Source organism: Pezoporus occidentalis, unplaced genomic scaffold (genome assembly GCF_034315485.1).
Source record: "Pezoporus occidentalis ecotype Australia unplaced genomic scaffold, CSIRO_AGI_Poc_V1 ctg75, whole genome shotgun sequence".
Lineage (NCBI taxonomy): Eukaryota > Metazoa > Chordata > Aves > Psittaciformes > Psittacidae > Pezoporus > Pezoporus occidentalis.
Window position 1 is genome coordinate 2,925,655 of NW_026916104.1, and position 24,067 is coordinate 2,949,721.

Here is a 24,067-nt window from a genome sequence, read left to right on the forward strand (position 1 = left end):
ATCCTCTACTAATATCGTCCATTACTTTACCTAACTCAGGAAGAACACAGCAGTTATTTTATTTACATAGCCTAATTATTGCACTTGCTCTGTTTGGCAGCTATTAGAGTATTATTGCTAAATTTATTGATACACCTGCTACTGGCTTGGTTGTTGTGGAGTAGGATTTCTGCTTACACAATCTCAAATTTTGAGTATTTGTATATTATACAACTACTAGTTCCCTCACTTTTATGAGCAACTACAGAACAGTTTTCAGGATAACCTGAAAGACTGGTGAAAAAAAAATAAAGAAAGGTTGAAGTTCTTTTACCTGAGTTTAGATAAAACCAAACTAATGTTGCGAATTTAAAATTCATGGGTGTTAAAACACCTTTTATCTTAACATGTGTGTTTAGAAAAACTGGAAATCATTTCTGAAAATCCTACCTAGCAGGCTAATGTTTTCCTATAAATACAGCCTGTATACAGCTCTCAGGGACTTGACCGTGGTCAAGGTATGGACACTCAAATAAACAACAGAATGTTCATAATGGATATTTTTCAGCAGTTCCAGTGGATTTTATTAGAAGTAGTTACACATTAAACTTGCATGATTTTTTTTCTTCTTCTTTTTTGTTTTGCCTTATGTTTAATCCAGGAAGAGAAAAATGTCATGGCCTTGAATAGCTGTTAGTCATGTTAGTCATATATCACCAGCATTATACTGGTCCTATTTCCTTCAGTCCCATCACTCTCTTTGAAAATTCACCAAAGATGCTACAGTTACTTAGATCATCTACATGTAAGGACTAGGCTGACACAGGAGCTAAAACTACAGAGAGGCAGGGACAAAGCACTGTTCCTGCATGGGATTCCATTAAACCAGCACTGAAAACCACCAGGCACGCATTCACCCATCCACATTCGTTCACAGGTTTGGAGCCTTGATCTAACTTTTTATTAAAGTAAAATGCTATTTTTGAGTGAACTTTTTCAATGAAAATAAAACTTTCTTTCCCTTTTATTTGTTTGGGGTTTTTTTCCTTCACAGCATCTGTTTCCAAGGAGTGTCGTTAGTTCAGTGCTATGTCACCATTTCATTTAGTACATTTGTTTTATCATGAGTTTCTTTTCTTGTATCATCATAAATGTTTTGGTTTGAGTGCCTGTATGCTCTTAGAAGCTAATACTGTGCAGATGCACATATTTGCTACTTTTTTGTTTTGTTTCTTTCAGGTAATATCAAAATTATCAAACAAGTCTACATTATCTCAGGTATGTTAGTCACATTTTAACTATGCCAAGACTGACTTTGCAACATGTACCTTGTTACCACCAGAGCAAAGCTGGAAAAAGTCCAAATTACTTCCATGGTTTCAGAATGAGATTTTAAGTAGCATTCTGCAGATAGTTCTGCCACTGTCTATTTTATGAGTAAGAGCTTGTGATCTTTCCTTCCAGGTGCCGGGCTTGGATATCCTACTATAGCACCTGCATTTAAATACATGCCATTTTAAATACATTACCTAAGTCAAAGTTTTGAGTACAGATAACATTCATTCTCTGTGAGTATAGGCTGCATCACTGCCAGATCCTGTACAATTTGATCATCATGACAGCCTTCACATGACTGTTGTGATTGACAACAAGGATGTTATATTTTATATAGAAGAGTCTTTTGCCACTGTTTTACATTTTTACCTTTTCATACATCCCAAACGGAAAGAACCTAGTTCACTAGATCTGTCAATATATACTAAGAGAAAAGCATTCATTCAATGAAAGTGTGCTGTAGCACACAGCAAAATTAAATCCATCCTGCAAAACATTTAGATGAATACCAATAGCTACTAAGAACATTTGGATAAATGTCCCAAATCTGCGTTTTCATTTCCACCCAGCCAATCTTACTTGGCCTGAATATGGGAGATTTGACTACACAAGCTCCTCTGAGGTTTTCTATCTAAAGTTAACAGTGCCTTAAACAAGCTTGATTAAGAGGGGTAGCCCAAAAAAAAAATATTAATACCAACCTTTTCTGAAACCATGAATTTGCATTTGCCTGTACTTTTCAGTCAGATGTATGAAATTTTTAATTTGACCTGGAGCCTGACTCTGCCTTTGCCCAATCACCTATTACCAATAAAAACCAAGTTGTACCATGGGAATAACTGGAACTATTTTTGAGTTATGACCTGATCCTGAAATGAGCTTCATGTTGGCATATCTCAGCACTCATGGACAGTGTATTTTGTTACCATGAAACAATAACAATCAATATATTGCTCTCTTAGACTGTGCTTTAATTAGTACATAAAGTGGAGAACCCAAGTCTGTGTTGCTACTAAATTGCCTTGTTTCCAACATCAAGCATTCAAATTGCAGTTTTTTCTAAGAACACATATAGCTCTGCTTTTTGATGGCTCAGTTCTGAAGCTGACAATGCCACACCACTGGTGCATTAATGGGACTTTATAGAAACTGAAAAACCTGCCTACTACCCTAGAAGTGTTTTCAGTTACAACTAAGAAGGAAACAGAGGACATTCAGGCTCGAGCTGAACTTATGTAAATGTTATTAGTAGGTTATAAATATGAATAAATACAGATATGTTCCATATGTAAATGTGGATTTATATGAATTACCAGCCTCAGTTCTTTCCCTTAGTCCACAGGATGTCTGCTAGTGTAACATTCAAAAGAAATACCTCAGTAAAGTAAGATTAATCTATTCAAGTGTATAGATGGCACATGGCTTGTAAAAGCTGGTCATGTAATCTTTCCTGGTAACGAAACTTATTGCAGAGAGTTCAGTGACCACATTGCTACTGACCATTTTTAATTTGTTAGTATTAATTTGTTAGTATTTTTCTTATGTATGCACATTTAGCCATATTTGAGGAGGAAAGTTATGGAAGATTTCCAAAAGAGATATCTCTAATGAGAAATGAAAGATGTGCTGGACCAGAGTTTGTTCCAGGATGAATACTAGAAGAGATTCTATTTCTGAAACATCAGACTCTGAATTTTCCATTAATATGTAAAAATCTGCTATTTTAGACAGAGCTCAAGGGAAATGGAAATATAAAGAAGAGACTTCCTTCAATTGTGGAAGATGAAGATGAAGATGAGGAGGGAGAAGAAGAGAGCAGCACTGTGTCACCAATCCATACAAGAAGCACAAATTTTTCTCAGCAGAAGAAAGCTGGAAGCAATAAAAGCCACCTAGGGAGAAACTTGAAGCAGTTGGCATCAGGAACGGTGCCCTTTCATTCACCCATCCGCGCTTGCAGTTCAAACCCCACAAGAGCCAAACATGAAACGGAACTCCATTACTACTCCAGAAGGAAGGATAAAAAACTTAGGTTACAGCTTTCAGCACTAACCAGCAGTGGTCCACCTGACCTGAGCCCAAGGTAATAGTTACAAATCATTACACTCTCTCATGTAAGTCCTATAACATATATCATGATTGTAATATTATAAAATATTTCTGTTTCTTTAGTAGTTCATGCTTTTGATCCTACAATAAGAAGGAAAGCCTTCATATTGTAGGAACCATTATACACTATGCAGAATGTTAAAACTTTAGTCCTTTGTTGCAAAAAAAAAAGTATTTCTACTAGTAAAGACGAAAGTATAAGGCAATTACAAAAATTATTATTTCAATAGTCTGGCTCTATGGTATCGTTTTGTCCTTCTATAATGATATGCATTCCCACAATAGCACTGTGAAACATTCTGAGTCCATCAGAAAGAGAACAATTTAGAAAGCAACTAGATGATTATAAAGCTTAGCTGTGCAAATAAAAAATTTCCTGGAGGACTGGATTAGAAAATGCAATTTTAAAGGAAAAAAAAAGATGTTTTTTTACATTAGAGAGAGGAAACCTTATAATGCAGGTGATGTAGATAATAAATATGGAGTTGAGAAAATCTTTTAGCTGTGACTTCTGGCATAAACAGGAGTTGTATAACAGGCTATTGTGGAATTATTAGTGTATGATTTAAATTTTTACTTGCATGTTACTTGTAAAGTGATTTATGTATCTTATTTCTAAATCACTGCACCACAGTAATTAACTATAAACTAAGAGATCAGTTCTTTACAGAAATCACAATCACTTTTTCACATACAAGGAGCTGCAGCAGTTGATCTTCCAGTTCAAGTTTTGGTTTCTAGAATTTGAAGTATTTTACATGTTCAAGAATTTCCCTTACAGAGTGGTAGTTTCAACAACTAAACATGAAATAGCTACAGCTTGAGCAGTATTTGTTTAACTCCATCAAGGCACCTGCCCCTAAGGATGCAATCATAAGTAGGACACTGAAACCTATATAGAAATCTTTCCCCCCTCATCATATATTTGATCAGTACTGTTATATTTCATATAGGAGCTGGGCACAAACTGATCTTAGTTTTGTCAATACAGGAGAAAATAGTCTGTGGAAAACCAGCTTCTATACTAGAAAAATTGAAATTCATAGCAGGTATTTTCTCATTTCTTTCATAAATCTCATATGAAATTGGTTCAGGTCAGCTATGATGAAAGGTCATTATCATTTGCATAACAAGTGGTAATTCAGGGAAAAGCTACCTGTCACATTTTCTGCTCGAATCTTGTTTATTGATCTGAACACATACAGCCAAATACTGGCACTAAATGCTGCAAGAGTAAATGTGAAACAAGTATTGTTATGTATACTATTATTTCGTATTTACATTTATGATTTTCTAATTGCAGAGTAATCCTGTTAATAGGGTGAATATTGGCCCAAGATGTGTTTTTCAGACTTTAGCTTTCCAGCCAAAACACTTTCATGTTATTTCCCAGAATGAGTTTATATTATTAGAACATTTAAACTGACAAGTTAAAACCACTTTAAAAAGAGCCTTAAAAAAGAATTAAAAAGAAAATAAAATCTTAATTAAGACTCTCACTTTTGTTTGCTGTTAGACCACAGTGCAAAGGAAAGGCAAGGTTCTGGATGAAATGTCCAGTCAGTGCAGTTTTGAGATGTATAATCACACTTTCTCAAGAGAATATACTTTGTATGCTTAAGAAACTTATTCTACTGCAGATGTTCCCTAGTGTAAACCACCCAGAACTCTTCACTGCTCTTCAGTTCTTTCTACACCACAGGGAAGATAATAAAGACAGAGACTAGGTAAAATATTTTAGCAGTTCTTGGTGCAAAGAACAGAATCCAGCATCCCAATTTGTAAGATACAATCAATATCTTCCTGATCAATTTTTGGGTACTACCTATGAAGTAGAACACCACCAAAAGGAAGAAAGTGTAAGTGATAATAAAGGTAGTCCTAGGAGGAGGCATTGATGCATTCAATTCCCCTAACACCAACATAGGCAAGAGCACTGTAGCCCTCACTGACTGGATAGAAGAGGTCACACATTAACCCTTTCCAACTTTTTGACTTCTAAGATCAGAGTTGTCCCTCTTCAGGAGAAAATTCAGGCCTCTACAATAGCTAATTCAGAAAGGGTTGAGACTTACCAATTACTTTTGTCCCCTCATATTTTCAACTCACTGAATTATATCGCTGCACAGCCAGTTCCTTGTATAAGCATCTTTCCAATTCTATATTTCCCACGTAGGATCCTGTATTTTGGCTTTCCAGAATGAGGTGGTTTATTGTTAATATGATTTTTAGTCTGACTCTTTAAACACTTTAAGGATTACAGCGTTTATAAATTCTAAGTCATTTTGAGTAGGTTTTCCCCTGTGTGCTTTAAAGGCAATGAAAATGTTAGCATTTTATATAATTAGAAATCTCTACAAAAGGGATATTGGTATATAAAATTTTCTTTTTGAAGCAGTGAGGCCAGATGACATTAAATAGGTTTTATAGCAAATTTCAAACAATGCAATCATTCAGCTTTTCAGCTGCGGATAACAGTATAAACCAGAGCAGCTCAAGCACTGTATTTGAGTCTCATCTCCTCCCAGAAGCAGGTTAAGATTAGAGTGAAGGCTAGTAATATCCATCTGGCAGCATGAATAGTCAGACATGACACAGAGTCCTAAATCCAGATGAAGAGCCAAGGGCAAGAATATACAGTATGTGCACAGAGCTTCAAGTTACATGGGTCTTTCAAGCCCAGTACGTCATAGATACCTCTATGTTGCCTGTTTTTCCTTTCTCCAAACATTCCCAGTTGAGAGGTTTGCTTAAGAACATTCTTACTAGATGGAAAGTCTAATTTCCACTATCACAAAGTTATCACCATTGAATGAGAGGCCAAGAACTGTCTGCTTTAACCCTTCCAGATTAATATTTAACTCATCTGCCCACTGTAAAACAGATTTTGAATTTTGTGCCTGAACAAAGCAAGAAATTGATGCTCCATGTCTGTCAATTGGCAGTTTTCTGAGCTTTTCATTGAGTTCAAACAGTTCTCTTTATAGCACAAATTATTGTACATGAGAACAAAAAAATATTCATAATTATCTATAATTTAATAATGTGTGTTGATTCCTTCACCTGATACCAAGTTTTCTATTCTTGGTTATTGTTTAAAATGCTTTTTTTTCCCCTTTGGATTTCTTGACACTGCAAATTGGAGGTCAGCTGTAATGCCTGAGTAGAAATAACTTAACAAAATACCTTTCCTAGTAGTTAGATACAATACCAATACTAATGTGACTGGGATATTGCAGCCTGTCCTCATACCTTCCTATGACAAATTTGCAAATGACATTGCTTTGCCTGAGTTAGTTTTACCCAAATTTGAGAATAGCTATTTGCATGGTAACACTTTTGACTGCAGTGTACAGAGATGCTTTCATAAATATATTATGTTCAGGCTTAGACTCTGCCTAAGCTAGCCAGATATAAGAGCCTGACTGTTATGTGCAGGGAGATTTAAATTTCACGAGAGCATACTGAAGCATCTTTAGTTTGTGTAGAAGAAAGAATGGCAACAGATTAGATATGAAAAGCAAAAACAATACAGCTTTTGTTCAGACTCAGAATATACTGCAGAAGTCATGAAAATTTTGAAACTTCAGTTAATTACGTTTGGCCTCACATTCCTTTCTCTAACAGTAAACTTAAGCTTTAGCGACTCATAAGAGGTTATACCAGTATAATAGTTTTTATTTTTCTCTAAACTTAATGTTGTGCAAAATTTATCGTTGCCCTTTAGGAGTAATTTTGACAACATAATTATGAACTTGATATTTATGAAACTGTTTATGAAACTGCTCCACCACTTTGATTTTTCTCAACAGAATTGTTGATGGTATTGAAGATGGAAACCATAATGAGGAAAACCAAACCTTTGACTTCAGCTCTGATCAGCTCAGGCAGGAATCCAGGTTATCTCCTACAATTGGAGGTGAGTTTTACCTGGGAAAATAACTCTTCAGAGAAAACAATTTTCATAACTGCTTTTTGATCCTCTTTATTTCTTTGATTCTCAGAAGTGGCATAAATGGATTTAACATATATCTGTACTTTCAATACCATTCCAGTACAATAATTGGTACTGTACAAAAATACAACAGGGTCCCAAAGGCTGTTTGTTCTTTTTCTGGAAGCAGACAGTCACGATAAAAGAGCTTGAAAAGAATACTGTATTTTAATGCATTATATTTTACCAGCAGTATTGTAGGATCAGCCAGTAGCCTCATGCTGCCAAACCGTAGGGCATGGAAGGTACTAAACACAAGGGGAAAATTTAATATAAAAACAATATAATACCAAAATGAAAAAAAAAATAACAAACCTCACATCCCACACCCCCACCCCCCCCACCCCCCCACCCCCAAAAAAACACCTCATTAAAAGCCATATGCAAATTTGGCTCTCAATTTTTGGTAAAGACACAGAGGAGTGTGGATGTACCTAGATTTTTAGGAGTAACAAAAAAAAAAACACCTGCATAGAAGAGGTTTCAGGAAGCCTTAAATGGCTTACACTGAAAAACTTGATAAAACAGCACCACAGAGGAATAGAGCATGTCAATATGGTGGTGTGTGTGAGGGAGAGAGAGAGAGATTGGAAGAAAGGGGAAGAGGGAGAAACCAGTGGACTAATGCTGAAGTGACACAACTAGTGCGGCTCAAACTCTTTCCAACATCCCCTCTTTCATGAGCAAACAGTTGTCACATAATTAAATACATTTTGCATGGAGATTATTAGGACATATTTATTTCCTCTTAAAACCAAACAGAAAAATAGTAACATAAGATTAATTTTATCTATGTTTTTCAAAAACAATTGACATGTCACATTGTTGGCATCAGGGTTATCATTTTCAGTTCTTTCAGGTTCAGACTGAAGAGAGGAGTATGAACTTTATTTGTCACACTTTTCTTACATATTATACACTAAACATTAAACACAAGATTTTACTTTCATTCAAAGTGCAAACTAGGTTTAAATTTAAAGCACTGGATAAGTGCAAGAATAGCATTATTTCCAGATGATTATACTTCTCTCATTTACGTGCATTTGAATTATTTTCAGAGGCTGAAATTGGTGCTGCTGTGCTTGTTATCAAAGCAGAAGAGACCAAACAGCAGATCAGCAGGCTTAATAATGAGGTAATGTGAACACTGGACAATATTAACGAGTCAAGGAATGCCGCAGAAAACTTGGAACATGATAAATGTGTGATAAATGAGTTTGCAAAACTGGATGGGGTTCTTTCATGTAGAGCAGTTTGGGGCTTTAAACTTTTTCCCGGATTCATTTTCTACATGGAAGCTATATAAAAGTTTGTGCCATGTGCTACAAACAAAAACAAAGCAGGGCTAGCATAGTTAGTGTATCTAATTTTCTTAGGATTTATCCTCTTTTCTGAATATGCTTCTTTTTCTCTCTTTCCTGTCATTCTTTCCTCAAGTTCCTTCTTCCAGCTTTTCTTGTCTTGGTGAATGTTATGTTTCTGAGGAATTTCCTTGAAAGAAATTCAAAACCATTCCTGTACAAATGCATACAAAATGTTTCAAGTCACTTTACCTATGCCTATTTGAATGAAACAGAAGCTTGTCCATTCCTGCTCAAGCAGTATGACTTGAGGGGTGCAGGGCCAATATTGTTCAGTAGTGCTTTTCAATCTTCCCTTCTAACAACTTGAAACCTGCAATCGACTATCAATCTGATGCTAATGTTCTTTGGCTAAACCATACATTCATCCATCAGACTAACTTCACAGTTATAATGCAAGACTAAAATCGATTCCCAGCATACTCTGTCTTTCATTATGAAGAGATTAAAGACAATTTCTTATGATTCCACACGAGGAAATATTTAGATAAATCCAACCACATGGTTTCATTTCTTTTTTGCTATCCCTTTGGTTACCAGAAATGTCAAGTTTTCTTTCATTTTTCCTTCTATATTGTGTACAGTTTTTATTTCCATATTTATTTCCATATTTATTTCCAAATTACACTATTTTATTTCCATATATGAACTATTAGGCTTGTAAACCTCAGTCAGGTTAAGTTGGTCAGATAACTTAAATGTTGTAATTTGACATGGTTAGTCTCTATGAATGTATCTCCTCATTTATATGTCAAGCTGTATTTTTCAGACAAAAGCCTCATGCCCCATTGACAACAGTTTTTATAAAGCTCAGTCAAAGAACTCAAAAATATCTCCAAGATGTTCACTGACAACATTATTAAGATAGAAAATTATATTTTCCATGTAATACTTTTGAAACAGACAACCATACTGATACATCCCTTTTGACATTGAAAAGGACAGGTATTTTTAAAGCATGAAGATGTGTTATGTGGCTATCCACAAGACGCAGGTCAAAAATACATCATGGTGGCAGATTCACCCAGGCAGGCACTTTGTGGACTAAAGGAACATTTCAACTTCAATAGTTCTGGGTTTGTCATTGCATTTTTGATCAAAAGCGATAAATTATTCTTGGAGCAGTGTAGTATGTTAAACAAAAAGAAACCCAAATAATTTCCCTCCATGCACAATCTATGTTTTTCTCTGCTAACACTATCTAAACAAAATGTTATGCAATTTTCTTGCTCACAGTAGCAAAAAAAAAGGGAAATATGAGGGCATGCAGTAAAACACTAAAGTTTCCACACAGGGAAACTGAATCCAAAATCCAGAGACAAACTTTTCACTGTTCTGAATATTGCTCACTGTCTTATTTTAAAATTGAGAAGAGAGGATCAGTCCATTTTTTCACATAGTATGCTACCTGTGAGACTTTACTTGAAATACTTACCTCTCAACACTTCTTCAATCTCTCCTGGGATAGAGACAGAATTGAACCCCTCATTCTTGATTTTAAAAGTCAACCATTAGACTTTCAGGCAAAGAGAAGGCATCACCAGCAGATCCCTATCTTCTTTCCTCAGGAGTGTGACAGAAGCAGGTTCATCTATAGACTGTCTGTTGAGCAGATATTAGGAGTTCTGTAAGTAAGAGGAAGATAACCTCTGGAGAGTACCACCAGCTTGGTGTGAGACAGAATTTGTTTTCACACTGTCTGACAGGGCACTGCGTCAAGGCAGAGTTCTAAGTACTAAAACTGGAAGCCAAAAAAGGTTTTGGTAGGTTCAGACATCTTTTGGCAACACCTGAATTGATTTACATCTAACCTGGTTAAAGATACAACTACAGTAGCAGTAATGCAACCAGAAGATACAAATAGCACAATAATGTCAAAAACATCTGAACAGCTGTTTAATCACAGCAGAGAAAGATACTTTTTCCAGATTACAGAACCTCACAGAAGTTATATAGCATTATAGACCTACATGAGGCTAAGTTAATTATTATAGAAAACCCTACGCTCTGGAAAACACACCAGAATTAGTCTAGGAACCTAAGGGAACATTTATATTCAACTTTGCAGTATCTCTAAGACTAATTTATTCCATGTTGCATAGGGTATATTACATAGAGTTACATCTACACTAGTGTAGATATGTTTAAAATAAAGATTGGGTTTGGTGTCCTGCAGCAGTTGGAAGGAGTATTCTCTACTTTCCAAGGTCACATTTTGTCTTCTAAGAAGTCCACTAGCAAAGAAAATGTCATTCTGCATTATGACCAAGCAAGAGTCTTAAGCATAGAAATATTTACATATGTGGGAATTCTCAATTCAACGTGACAATGCATGGGCATACAATAGGCACAAATATAGGACTGGACATAAAAGAAAAAAAAAGTATTAGAAGCAATTCTAAACTGGCGTAGATTTAGATTTCATAGGGAATATTCTGGACTCAAATCCCAGAGACAGATATTCTCCAAGTCCTCCCATGTATCAAAATTTACATTGAAAAAACTGCATAAGGGTAAGCCTGCTTAATTGCATATATTGTAAATATTCAAACATGCCCACTTGGAGTTTCTGAATGGACAATACTGATTTGGTACTTACCCAAATGAGCCTATGAGTTCTGCTGGCTTACAATAGCTGTTTCTTGGGGGTTTTGTTGTTACATTAAGTACTGAACACTTGTAGACCCCATCCTTTCATCATTCCATCACTTGATGACCATTAATGGAAGATTACGACTGATGCTTCAGCAGACTGCAAGCAGTAGTTAAAATACTAGGAGAGTTAGAAATAAACCTATTAAGACATGCAACCTCCTGAAAAAGAAAATGCAAGAAAGCAGGTCACAAGTAGCCAACAGCAGCAAATATTACTACATTTTCCACTGGAGGTCAGAAGTCAATCAACAAATGCCAAAATAACTGCTTTCATGAAAAGCAATTATATTACAACAGTTCACTAGTTAGCTTAAAAACATTTCAGCTGTTCACTGGGAGAACAAACACATGCATCTTCCTATTCAGACATTCAGTGCAATCTGTTGTTAGCAAAGCAAAGCAAAACAAAGCGTATCAAAGAGTTACCCCAGAGAAAAATCTACAAAACAAGCTATACCCAGCTTAGATATCCAGAAGAGCTCTTGGCAGTATTTTAGGAATATGGCATTCACTACTATTACTACTTTCCAATGGAAAGTTCATTTACCTAAAAATGGGTTTAACAGAAGGAAGAACCTTGATTTCATTTCTCAGGGTTTGTTATATACTAACTTTAGGACTAATGGATGGACAGAATCCCTCTAAGGAGGGTATGCTCTGTCAGCAGTCTCTCTATTAGGCAATGTGAGAAAGACTTGAAACACACCCCAGCTTCTTATTGCATAGCTCCATGGTTTGGCTGCTCAGACATTTACCCAGCTTCTTCAAACCCCTATCTAACCTCGCTTCTCATTTTCAGCTGGAACGAGATACAAGCTGATAAAAGGAAATTTCCCTCCAGTTCAGTATTGCAAGATGGTGTGAAATATGACTATTTGATCTCCTACACCATTTTCCCATTCCACTTAGTCTAAATAATCACTGAATAAAAAAGGCATGACTTTCATTGTAGTTTAGCATGTTCCATATGTGGCAGGCCATTCAGTATGTGACCGGCTATTCAAACATATATGTACATGATTTCACACTCAGTTCTAGAGGACATCTTGCCCAGTGCATGCAGGTGAACTCAGATTTCTATGTTTGTGTTTTGCCCATATGCAAACCAACTCCAGTGCAGCCTCCGTTGGGCTCAGGATCTGTGGGCTGATCACTTTACCACATCAGAGGACTGCACAATTATAGTACTAAAACTGTAGAATGAACAGAGCACTCACATTTCTCCCATTCAACTGAAAAAAACCAAACATAAGGAAATATGAATAGGGTCAGGTTTTCTACTATAAAATTGCCTTCTATTTAGCAGCATCTTGGAGTACTTAGTGGAAATTCAGCTATTTTTAATTTTGGTTTTTTTTCATGCAAGTGCTTAAAATACTCTAAGCATTTGGCACTTATTCAGAACAGAGAAAATGCATTCACAGGGATATTTCACTTTCATATAACAAAAAGAGTTATACTAAATAAATAGGTTTATTTTCCAAATCACCTAAAGGACCTTTATAAATAAATTATTTTAGAACATATTTCACATCCAGCTGCCAAAAATCAATCTCATTCTCATCTCAGGACAGGAAAAAAAGTTTTTTTTTTAAATCAAAACATAGAACCACAGAATCATAGAATAGTTAGGGTTGGAAAGGACCTTAAGATCATAGAGTTCCAACCCTCCTGCCATGGGCAGGGACACCTCACACTAAACGATATGACCCACGGCTTTGTCCAACCTGGTCTTGAACACTGCCAGGGATGGAGCATTCACAACCTCCCTGGGCAACCCATTCCAGTGCCTCACCACCCTAACAGGAAAGAATTCCCTCCTTACATCCAATCTAAACATCTCCTGTTTAAGTTTGAACCCTTTACCCCTTGTCCTGTCACTGCAGTCCCTAATGAAGAGTCCCTCCCCAGCATCCTACAGGCCCCCTTCAGATCCTGGAAGGCTGCTATGAGGTCTCCACGCAGCCTTCTCTTCTCCAGGCTGAACAGCCCCAACTTTCTCAGCCTATCTTCATACGGGAGGTGCTCCAGTCCCCTGATCATCCTCGTGGCCCTTCTCTGGACTTGTTCCAACAGTTCCATGTCCTTTTTATGTTGAGGACACCAGAACTGCACACAATACTCCAGGTGAGGTCTCACAAGAGTAGAGTAGAGGGGCAGGATCACCTCCTTTGACCTGCTGGTCACGCTCCTTTTGATGCAGCCCAGGATACCGTTGGCTTTCTGGGCTGCAAGCGCACACTGAAGCCGGCTCATGTTCATTTTCTCATCAACCAACACCCCCAAGTCCTTCTCTGCAGGGCTGCTCTGAATCTCTTCTCTGCTCAACCTGTAGCTGTGCCTGGGATTGCTCTGACCCAGGTGTAGGACCTTGCACTTGGCATGATTAAACTTCATGAGGTTGGCATCAGCCCACCTCACAAGTGTATCAAGGTCCCTCTGGATGGCATTCCTTCCCCCCAGCGTATCAACCGAACCACACAGCTTGGTGTCATCGGCAAACTTGCTGAGGGCGCACTCAATCCCACTGTCCATGTCAGCGACAAAGATGTTGAACAAGACCGGTCCCAACACCGATCCCTGAGGGACACCACTCCTTACTGGTCTCCAGCTGGACATTGAGCCATTGACCACAACTCTTTGTGTGCAGCCATCCAGCCAGTTCTTTATCCACTGAGGGGTCCATCCATCAAATTGATGTCTCTCCAATTTAGAGACAAGGATGTTGTGTGGGACAGTGTCGAACGCTTTGCACAAGTCCAGGTAGATGACATCAACTGCTCTACCCCTGTCCCTCAGTTCTGTAGCCCCATCATAGAAGGCCACCAAATTGGTCAGGCAGGATTTCCCCTTAGTGAAGCCATGCTGGCTGTCACCAAGCACCTTGTTGTTCTTCATGTGCCTTAGCATGCCTTCCAGAAGAATCTGCTCCAAGATTTTGCCAGGCAGGCACAGAGGTGAGACTGACTGGTCTGTAATTCCCCGGGTCATCCATTTTCCCCTTCTTGAAAATGGGGGTTATATTTCCCTTTTTCCAGTCATCAGGAACTTCACCTGACTGCCATGATTTCTCAAATATGATGGTTAATGGCTTAGCAACTTCATTCACCAGCTCCTTCATGACCTGTGGATAGATTTCATCAGGTCCCATGCACGTTCAGATTTTTAAGATGGTTTCGAACCAGATCCTCTCCTACAGTGGGCACAAGGTCTTCCTTCTCACAGTCCCTGTGTCTGCCTTCCAAGACTTGAGTGATGCAGTCAGAGCCTTTGCCAGTGAAGACTGAGGCAAAGAAGTCATTCAGAACCTCAGCCTTCTCCAAATCCTGTGTAGCCAGTTCTCCTGAGAGCTTCCTGAGGGGGCCTACATTCTCCCTAGTCTGTTTTTTATTTACTATGCACCTGTGGAATCCCTTCCTGCTACCCTTAACATCCCTAGCCAAGTTTGATTCTAACTGGGCCCTGGATTTCCTAACCTGGTCCCTAGCTTCCTGGACAGCATCCCTGTACTCTTCCCAGGCTGCCGGTCCTTGCTTCCACCTTTTATAAGCCTCTTTTTTCATTTGAATTTTCCGCAGTAGCTCTTTATCCGTCCAAGGAGGTCTCCTGGCCCTCCTGCTGCACTTCTTTCTAGTTGGGATGCAAAACTCCTGAGTTTGTAGCAGGTGATCCTTGAAAACATATTCCTTAATACTAAAAATGTGTGCACATGATGGAAACAGTCATTTTGTCATCAAGTGCCAACAAAGAAGCTTTGGTAGCTAAGTTACTCAGGCCTTCAGTTTTGCATAGGAAATGTACTGTTGAAGTTCAGTTTGCAGCTTGAGAACTCATATAAAGAATTCACCTGACTTACAGTAATTAAAACCATGTTATTTGTGACAAGTTCAACTATATTATCACATGAGAGAAATTATTTTGCAGCAAAGACATCCCAGTAAGTCACTTTGCAAAATATCTTTCAAACAAGAAAAATGCGGCAAAAAGTGAACTAACAACATTTATTGATGATAAAACTAATTACAACTAATTATAAATTTGGGATTTTAGCAATGAAAATTTAGCATAAAAGTCAAGACATAAAACCTAGTATTATTTGTGTTAAGAAATAAAAACCTTCAAAACCATAAATACCACACAAATACATTTCTGTTTACTGGGACTTGTAAAAATATATTTAGCATTGATATTTATATTTACAGTGAACTCCTGCTTTGTTATTGCTTTGTCTCTCTGTCTGCTTTTGTAATTTAAGGATTGTACTCTTTCCAGGTTCAGGGTGTTTTTCTTCCTTTTAATATAAGCTTAATACCTATTGACAAGTGAAGGTAACAAAAATAGCCGATGCTCTAAAGCTTAGGTTAATTTATTTTTCAAGCAGGGCATACAGCACATACATGGCATAGGTCCTATACACTGTGTTGTCTCTCTTGCGCTTTTCCTTGGTGGAAAGGCACCTGAAACAAATTAAGACAGGAAGCCATGCACTGTAAAAAATCAACTGGGCACCAAAAGCTGACTTCAGATTTGAATTAAAAATACTACTACCATGACAGATAACAATTGTTCAGTTCACTTTCTAATAAGCATTTCAAGCCCTTCCTGTAATGAAAAGCTCTATTTTCCCTACACCTTAATGTTGGTATGCAAGTTCACTGCATTTTCTCTTATGCCTTGAAGATATAAGAAAGAGCCAATTGTTGGTCTCCTTCTAAAACCAATTTACAGTGGAAACACATGTTGTTCCAGCAGATCTCAACAAACTTAATTCCTTCTGTCTTTGCCTGTCACATGTTCTAAAACTTTTCATTGGTAGCATTTTATTTTGGATTTTCATTGTTTAGAATTTTTAAGTCACTGACAAAGCACTTAATTTCAAGCTGTACCAGCCTAAGTGATTCAGCAGCATTCCACTACCTGCATAAGCAGAATATTGTACTTACATTCATGCCTCTGACGTTTTCTTTTCAGATGTAATGCTTAACATTTATCTTTATTGAATTTCATATTACTGATATTTAAAAATGAACATGAATTCCATTTAGTCATTAAAAATAAACATTAAATAAAAACAGATTAGGGTAGGATGCTAACATGAATGATTTGAAATGTGCAGGGATGACAACAAACCATTGATCATAGAATTACAGAATAATCTGGGTTGGAAGGGACCTTAATGATCACCTAGTTTGTACACACTCAAATTGTATAGTGTTTTATACTTTTCTGTTCTGTCCTTACTTGTTTAATAGCATTAACAATAATTTCAGGGTCCTAATTTACTCAGATTGGTTGCCCTGGAACTACCCAAGAGCTGGCTGGCAAGTCAGCAGAGAAACCAGTACATTTTCTTGTTCCTCTACAGGATAAAGCCAATTTTACAGCCTTCCAGATTTGTGGATTTATTTCACTGAAACTAAATCATCATATCACTACACAAATCCTATATATTTAATCTGAACTGAGATTGGCTGCATTGGATTCTTTTTTTCTTTTTTTTTTTCTACTGCAACTAGCTTTATTGCTAAAGTGCCATTAAATCAGAAATGTCTGTCACAATAATACCGATAGCCATAGAAATGATGATACATGATCAGTGAAAAGTCTGTCCCCGCTCAATTCTCCTTTCATTCATTCAAAAATGCACTTACTGGGAAATAGGATATCAGCATCTCGCCAATCTGAGCCTTGAAAGACAACTCATCTAGTTAAAAGTCACCCTGACTTTAGGAAGCACCAGCATAGAAGAAACAATGAAACACCAAGCAAGGCAAGAGAGAAGCCTGCCATACTCAGCACAAGTCAGGCAGCTTCCCCTAGTTGGCAAAATGCAATTTCCATTTTCAAGAAGCAACTTTTCTTCATTTCTTTAGCTATTCAGAAAAAGTCATGGTAGAGGATGTCTGGGTGAATTTTGAATTGCAAAAGGGAGTAAACAACAGCCAAAAAAGTACCAATGTGTAAAGCGTTCAATCAGAAAAGGTTTATTCCAGACTTATACAGGAAGAGTGATGACAGGTAGGCATTCTAGCATAAAATTTAACATTAAAAAAAAATAAATTGAAGGTTGGAATATATAATAGAAAAGCAAAGAAATCTTTTTAGCCAATACTGTTTAAAGCAATAATCGTAGAATCATAGACTGGTGTGAGCTGGAAGGGACTTAAAGATCACCCAGTTCCAACTCCTCTGCCATGGGCAGAGACAACTTCCACTAGACCAGGCTGCTCAAAGCCCCATCCAGCCTGGCCTTGAACACTGCCAGGGGATGGGGCAGTGTCATGGTTGAAACTAGCCAGACAGCTTGTTCACTCACTCCCAGTGAGTGGTGCCAGGCTGAGAACAATTGAGCCCCATCCCCCCCTGCCAAAGACAATACCTCTTTGGCTAGTCTGGGTCAGGCGCCCTGTCTCTGCTTCCTCCCGGCTTCCCCTCCTCCCTGGCAGAGCATGAGCCTCACAAAGTCCTTGGTCAGGGTAAACATCACTGAGCAACAACCGAAAATATCGGTATCACCAGCACTGTTCCCAGGCTGGAAGTCAAAACATGGCACTGCACCAGCTACCACAAAGGAGAAACATGACTGCTGCTGCTGAACCCAGGACAGGCAGCCACAGCTTCTCTGGGCAAACTGTGCCAGCAACCTGCCCACCCTCACAGTGAAGAATTTCTTCCTTTCATCTACTCTGTATCTGCCCTTTTTCTGTTTAAAGCCATTCTCTGTTGTACTATCACCCACCCGTGTAAAAAGTCCCTCTCCAGCCTTCTTGTAGGCCCCTTTTAGGCACTGGAAGCTGCTCTAAGTTCTCCCCAGAGCCTTCTCTCCTCCAGACTGAACAAGCCCAACTCTCTCAGCCTGTCTTCATAGGATATGTGCTCCAGCCATCAGATCATCTTTGTGGTCTCCTCTGGACTCGTTCCAACAGGTCCACATCCTCCCTATACTGAAGGCCCCAAAGCTGAACATACTACTCCAGGTGGGGTCTCACCATCATATATTATATAGAGCCTCTCATCATTTTTATGGAAAGGTTTAAATACAATCAATCACCTCCATTCCTACTTAACTAACTACATGGAACAAACTGCATAACAGTTTAATACTGGTAATAAAAAAAATACCCTTTCTAGTGAAACTAAGTAATTTGAAATTACAAAACACAACTACTAAAACTTCTATGTCAGAGCATCAGAAAGAGTTATTATTAAAGTCCATACATTAAAAATATATATATCTCTTTTTAACTTCTAAGAGATATTCTTACTTTATAACAGTCTCTAAAAGGGTAGGAACCTGAGAAACAGCTCTTGGTAATTAAAGCTGTATCATCTGTATAAACCCCAGTTTCTGTATTAGGAAACACTGCAGTAACTTCAAGTTCTAGAAACTGTTAAGGCAGCATTTCAAGTATAGCTGGGATCTCACAGATCATTTTAAAGCTGTCTGCCTAGCACAGCGGGAACCATTTGTACAACTAGCTGTATTGCCTAGCAATAATCACTGAACTACTGAAAAGAAAATAGCTTTAACAGCATGCAAGGAATTAGTCCTTTCACTCAGGAGGAAACTGTACTGCTTTCAATTTCATTTCATAGACTTAAAATTTCTTTTGCTTTTAATCTCTGTTCTTTCACACTTTCTGGAGCACTTTGAAATTGTTAACATTATTGATCAAATTGTTCACTGTTAAACACGCTTATTTGCAGCTGTTCAAGAATCACTGCAGGATGTAAAAAGGATTGCATAAACAGTATAGCATTAATAGCAACAGTAATAGTATAAGTGTAATAGTGTAAGTATATAAGTATAGTAATATAGAGATAGATGGTAATTAATAGATTTACAGATATTGGAGGTAAGATTAATGGTTTGTAAAATCCAGAGAAGTTTTTTAATTATCCAGAAAATTACATATTTGCTTTGCCTTTGTGAGAAGCAGTATTTATCCAAATAGATGTCACTAAATGGTGGTCAATTTCTAACAGAGTTTGGCATAGATACTTTGGATTTTAAACTATCATACTACTGGAAGTTATTAAAGTATACATCAAAGGAGGTTTTATCAGGTTAGTTCCTACGACTGTGCAAGAGCAAGCTTATGAGAAGACAGCACTCTAAGAGCTAGGTGATACATCAAAAATAGTGTCTGGTCACAAAAGCAAGTTGTAATTAGCAAAAGTTCGAGACTTCCACAGGTACTCAGGCCGGCATTGATTTTTACTGTATTTTCTCAATGAATTGTCAACAGAAATATGTTAAAGGATAATTAAATTTTTTTTAAAGGCTTTAAGTAATCATCATTGGAAGAGGAAAATATGAGCCAAACCAAACAAGATATCTTTGTGGATACCCCACCCCTGGAAGTGTTCAAGGCCAGGCTGGATGGGCAGATAATCTAAATGATCTTTAAGGTCCCTTCCAACCCAAACTGTTCTGTGATTCTATGATTTTAAAGTTGCAGATATTTTCACACAACATCCGTAGTAAGGTGCATACTCAATGTAATACTTACCTGCAGAAAGCCCAGTAACATATGTGTTAAGATGGGAAATTAGGTACAGAAAACAGTTGTGTTACCTGCTAGGAGTAGGGAACAGTGATGATGCTAAAAAGCAGTGATGACCACTGAATCTATGTACCCATGGGTTTGGTTGTCCTTCTTCCCCCTTTCTTTCCAAAGAAGCTTTTGGAGGTTTTGTAATGTCATCTCCCACTTCCCAGTGGAGCAAAAAGATTCCTGTGTGGTTGGTTTGTCCAGAAAACCTCAGTGTGTTTCCTTACAGAGTGACAGTACCAAAAACCTTCTTTTGCTGTTCTAACCCACAGGAAGCCTGTTCACATATCACTTTCTTAACATATTTTAATCCCTCACATTAACTGAAGTTCAGATGTACTACCTAGCATTCAAAGCTTTATCTCAGCTGGCAGAAGGAGATCTCATGGTTATTTTCTGCCTAGCAGGACTTAATTAGGTAACAAAACAGAGAGAGAGGTGGAGAGAGACACAGAGAGATCCCGTAATGTGGCCCTCATGAGTCTCCTCCAATTAAGAATTTTTCACTCCAGGGATAGGGTGATCATTACAGAACTATTAAAACAACATGATGGGTTTGAACTCTTAGCTCAGAGAGAAATGAACAGATGCATAGGAGCTATACTGGAGATTCCTTCTTCCCTTCTAATTTTGAATTTCTTGATATTTATATTGCCTGTGTAACTTTCTTTTCAGCACCTTTTCACTATCCCATCAGAAAAATGAAAATTGTATTTCTGTTTCTGGTTACAGGAAAATTAATCTGAGTAGGGCACCTAATTGGTGGTGCTCTTACTTCAGGGCAAAGAAAAGCCCTCTGAATTAGCCTTGTTTCCCTTTTTATAGGTGGTTTATCCTTCTGAAGATAACTGTGCTCCTATATCTTTTTTTCAGCAGAGTATTTTCAATAGCCTCACTATGAGAAACTCTATTTTAACAGTAATGACAGGGGTCTAACCTGAAATAGATTGATTAGCTGCCATGGAGACAAAGTTCATTTCTACCTCTTGATAGGTTGATTTCTCTTTATTAAAAATAACTGACTGATTTTAACTTTCTACAAACTTTTCCTTAAAAAAGAAAAAGGAAAGACAAACTCATTTGAAATGGCAAGTTGCTCACTTCCATGTTTGAATTAGGCTTTTCAGTTCCCAAAATATCCTTATAATGTCCTAGTGAATATTCCCATTGATATTATATACCAATTTACTTCAAAATATAAATTCAGAATTTGCCAATCTCATTCCTGACCCAAACCAGCAGTTCTGGGGAGATTATAGACTTCATATAATTCATGAGATTAAACACAAAGGAAAAAACATGACTGCTACTGCTGAACCCAGGACAGATGCTATCAATGGTTTCAGCATTAAACAAAAAAGAAGTCTAACAGAAAATAGGATTCTTCCTTTTGCACCTAAAGCAGAGTAATCTATGCTATGGATTATTCTCTTTGTGTTTGATATGTAATACCTTTCAAGCATAAAAATAACTACATGGAAGCTAACCATTTCACATGCTTTTATATTGTTTAAATGTTTCTTGATAACAAGTGGGGTTTAGAGTTTCTAGGTTTTTTAGTAGTAGTCCGCCAGATTTCATGCAACTTCATCATGCATCTGACAGCTTTGGGTATGGGTTTCTTTTATTTTACTATGAAGACAGCAGTATTTATTTAACATGTGTATTTATGGATAAGATTTCAGAAGATCCCTTTTCTTTTTATTTCATTCATCAGTATAAAATTGGTTAATAAAAAAAGTTTATAAGTTAAAATATTTCATGATTGTTAAAGAAGCTATCAATGTCATATATTAGTAGAGTATATTTCTTTAAAGACCTTGTGCCACAGGTCAAAACTTATATTGTTAGAAGGAAAAGAAGGTATGTATGTGTGTATTTCAGGCATGACTGCACAAATACTGTGATATTTTGCCCTGCCATAACAGGTCACAACTTTAACTCAAGAAGTTTCACAATTAAGTAAGAATATGAAGAACGTGATGCACCTTCTGGAGAACCTGCTCACCTCCCAGAAGGCGCCAGGGTTCTGTGCTGTGCACAGCACGTCTCGAAGTCCTACCCTGGACAGTCTTCAGTCTCGAATGGCTTGGACTACACATCAACCTTGCACACACATGCAAGCTGGGAACTTTACTTACACCAAAGCACAACCTTGCCGCAGCAACACTTTATGTGATATTTGGAATACTGATCTGTCCTCTGTAGGCAGCAGTCCCCAAAGAACTGAACCCAACCTGCAAAATTCTATGGATGCTGAATTTTATTATACACCAGGCCTTCACAATTCCCCTTCCCAGTATCAGGTAATTCAGAAAGACAATCTGCAGTTTTTAAGATGCATCTCTCCCCATTCAGACACTACCTTGACTCCTCTTCAGTCTATTTCAGCAACTCTTTCTTCTTCAGTATGCTCTTCATCAGAGACATCATTACACCTTGTGCTCCCGAGCAGATCTGAGGAAGGTAGCTTTAGCCAAGGAGCAATCAGCTCACTAAGCCTTGAGAACCTGCCGGGATCATGGAACCTGGAAGGAACAGCTGGAGTCGTTTCTGCACAGACCCCAGATTTACCAATAGACATTGCGACAAGCACAAGGGATGTTAAAGATAAAGATTACCAAGCCATAGATGTATGAGAAACACTGAAGCGGTACTTGAAGCATGTGTCACAACTGCCAGTTTTAAATTTAGACTGAATGACAGCTTTATTTGACCTTTCCTCTGGTGATCATGGAGACTTACAAACATGAAAATTCAGATTTATAGAAAGAAGGAAAAGGTATTGACAGTTCATACTACAGGAAGAAAAAAATATCTAGACTCTAGAAGCATGTTGAAAAGAATTTTGTATACAGATATAACTTACTGGTCTGTTTGGAAGACTTTTGTGATAGTCCAAAGACCCTGAGGGTCAGAGCAGCTGGAAGTCTAGGACAAAAGAACTGTCATGGGCAGCTTTTGTTCATCAAAGCAAAGGTTTTCCCTGAGTGTCCGACTGTTGTTCCTAAACAATATCTATGGCACTGTTTTCTTCAGGTGATTATGGGTCCTGCTGGTCTGTTTGTCAGTTCCATGAAGGCGAAGGGACAATTATCGCTGCATGTCACCTAGACAATCAACCAAATAGAGCTGGTAGAGTGGTTAGTTGTTGCACGTTATTTGTCATGTAAATTAAACCTCTTAATTTATCTAAAAATACTATTTTTATATACTTGGTATGAAACATGTACTAAAAATTATTTAAAATATTTATAAAGAGAATAAGAGTTCGTTTTCATTTTGGTAAAAGCTTGCAATTTTAACAAGAAATGCGCTACCATCATGTATTAGATCAAATACTATTTATTGCTCAGATATTATGTAGTTTACGAATGGATTCCCTTTTATGTGCATGCAAGTTGCAATGAATGTATTCATGCTGGTGGAATACAAGTAAATTATTATTTTATTTAAAAAAATAAAACAGCAGGAATGTTGTATCCTATATTAAGTCAGTAATCACTGAAGTGAATTGTTATATTTATAACATTAAGTACCTTTGGGTTTGTGTCTTAATATTGCACTATTATTGGTAAGACCAAGTCAACATCTTAATACACATCCCTGTTTTGGGATTTTGTATTTGAACAAGAAAATTAAAAGGGATGGAAACTATTGAGTGAACTGAGGAATATTAAAAGATAAATTTACAATAGTTTAGTCAGAATCAAATAATTAAGTTTGAAATATTTATTTATTGGATATTTTTACTTACGTATATAAAATCTAGCTTCGACTTTTAGTTTAAAAAAAAACAAAACTATAGGTTTGGCAAATTATTTAATCCAGAAATTGATTTAATGCTCAAAGGAAATTTTAAGTTTTTTTTCACTATCTAACATATTTAAAAACTCATATTACTACAGTGCAACCACAGCTACTGCTTTGCATTGGAATTTTGATTTATATATTTGAAGATGCACAATATGCATCATACTTGCATGTTCTCTAGTAAGATTTCTAAAAACGACGTGTTTACAACCCAAAATACGTGTTCTAAAATAGAGAAGTAAATTAAGTCACATTTAATAAAATGG

General features: G+C 37.2%; 1 protein-coding gene across 2 annotated transcripts in view; it reads left to right on the forward strand.

Moving 5' to 3' along the window:
- KCNH8 (potassium voltage-gated channel subfamily H member 8) overlaps nucleotides 1-23,475 on the forward strand; it is a 185,932-nt gene extending 162,457 nt beyond the window's left edge. Inside the window, exons 12-16 of one of the 2 annotated variants that reach the window (XM_062602053.1) lie at nucleotides 1,219-1,257; nucleotides 3,042-3,397; nucleotides 7,236-7,342; nucleotides 8,476-8,552; nucleotides 21,917-23,475. In XM_062602053.1, the coding sequence (XP_062458037.1) occupies nucleotides 1,219-1,257; nucleotides 3,042-3,397; nucleotides 7,236-7,342; nucleotides 8,476-8,552; nucleotides 21,917-22,627 (1,290 nt within the window). In that variant the 3' untranslated portion in view covers nucleotides 22,628-23,475. The remainder of the gene's footprint in view (nucleotides 1-1,218; nucleotides 1,258-3,041; nucleotides 3,398-7,235; nucleotides 7,343-8,475; nucleotides 8,553-21,916) is intronic. The other variant, XM_062602054.1, reaches the window with a different exon arrangement.
- The last annotated feature ends 592 nt before the right edge of the window (nucleotides 23,476-24,067 follow it).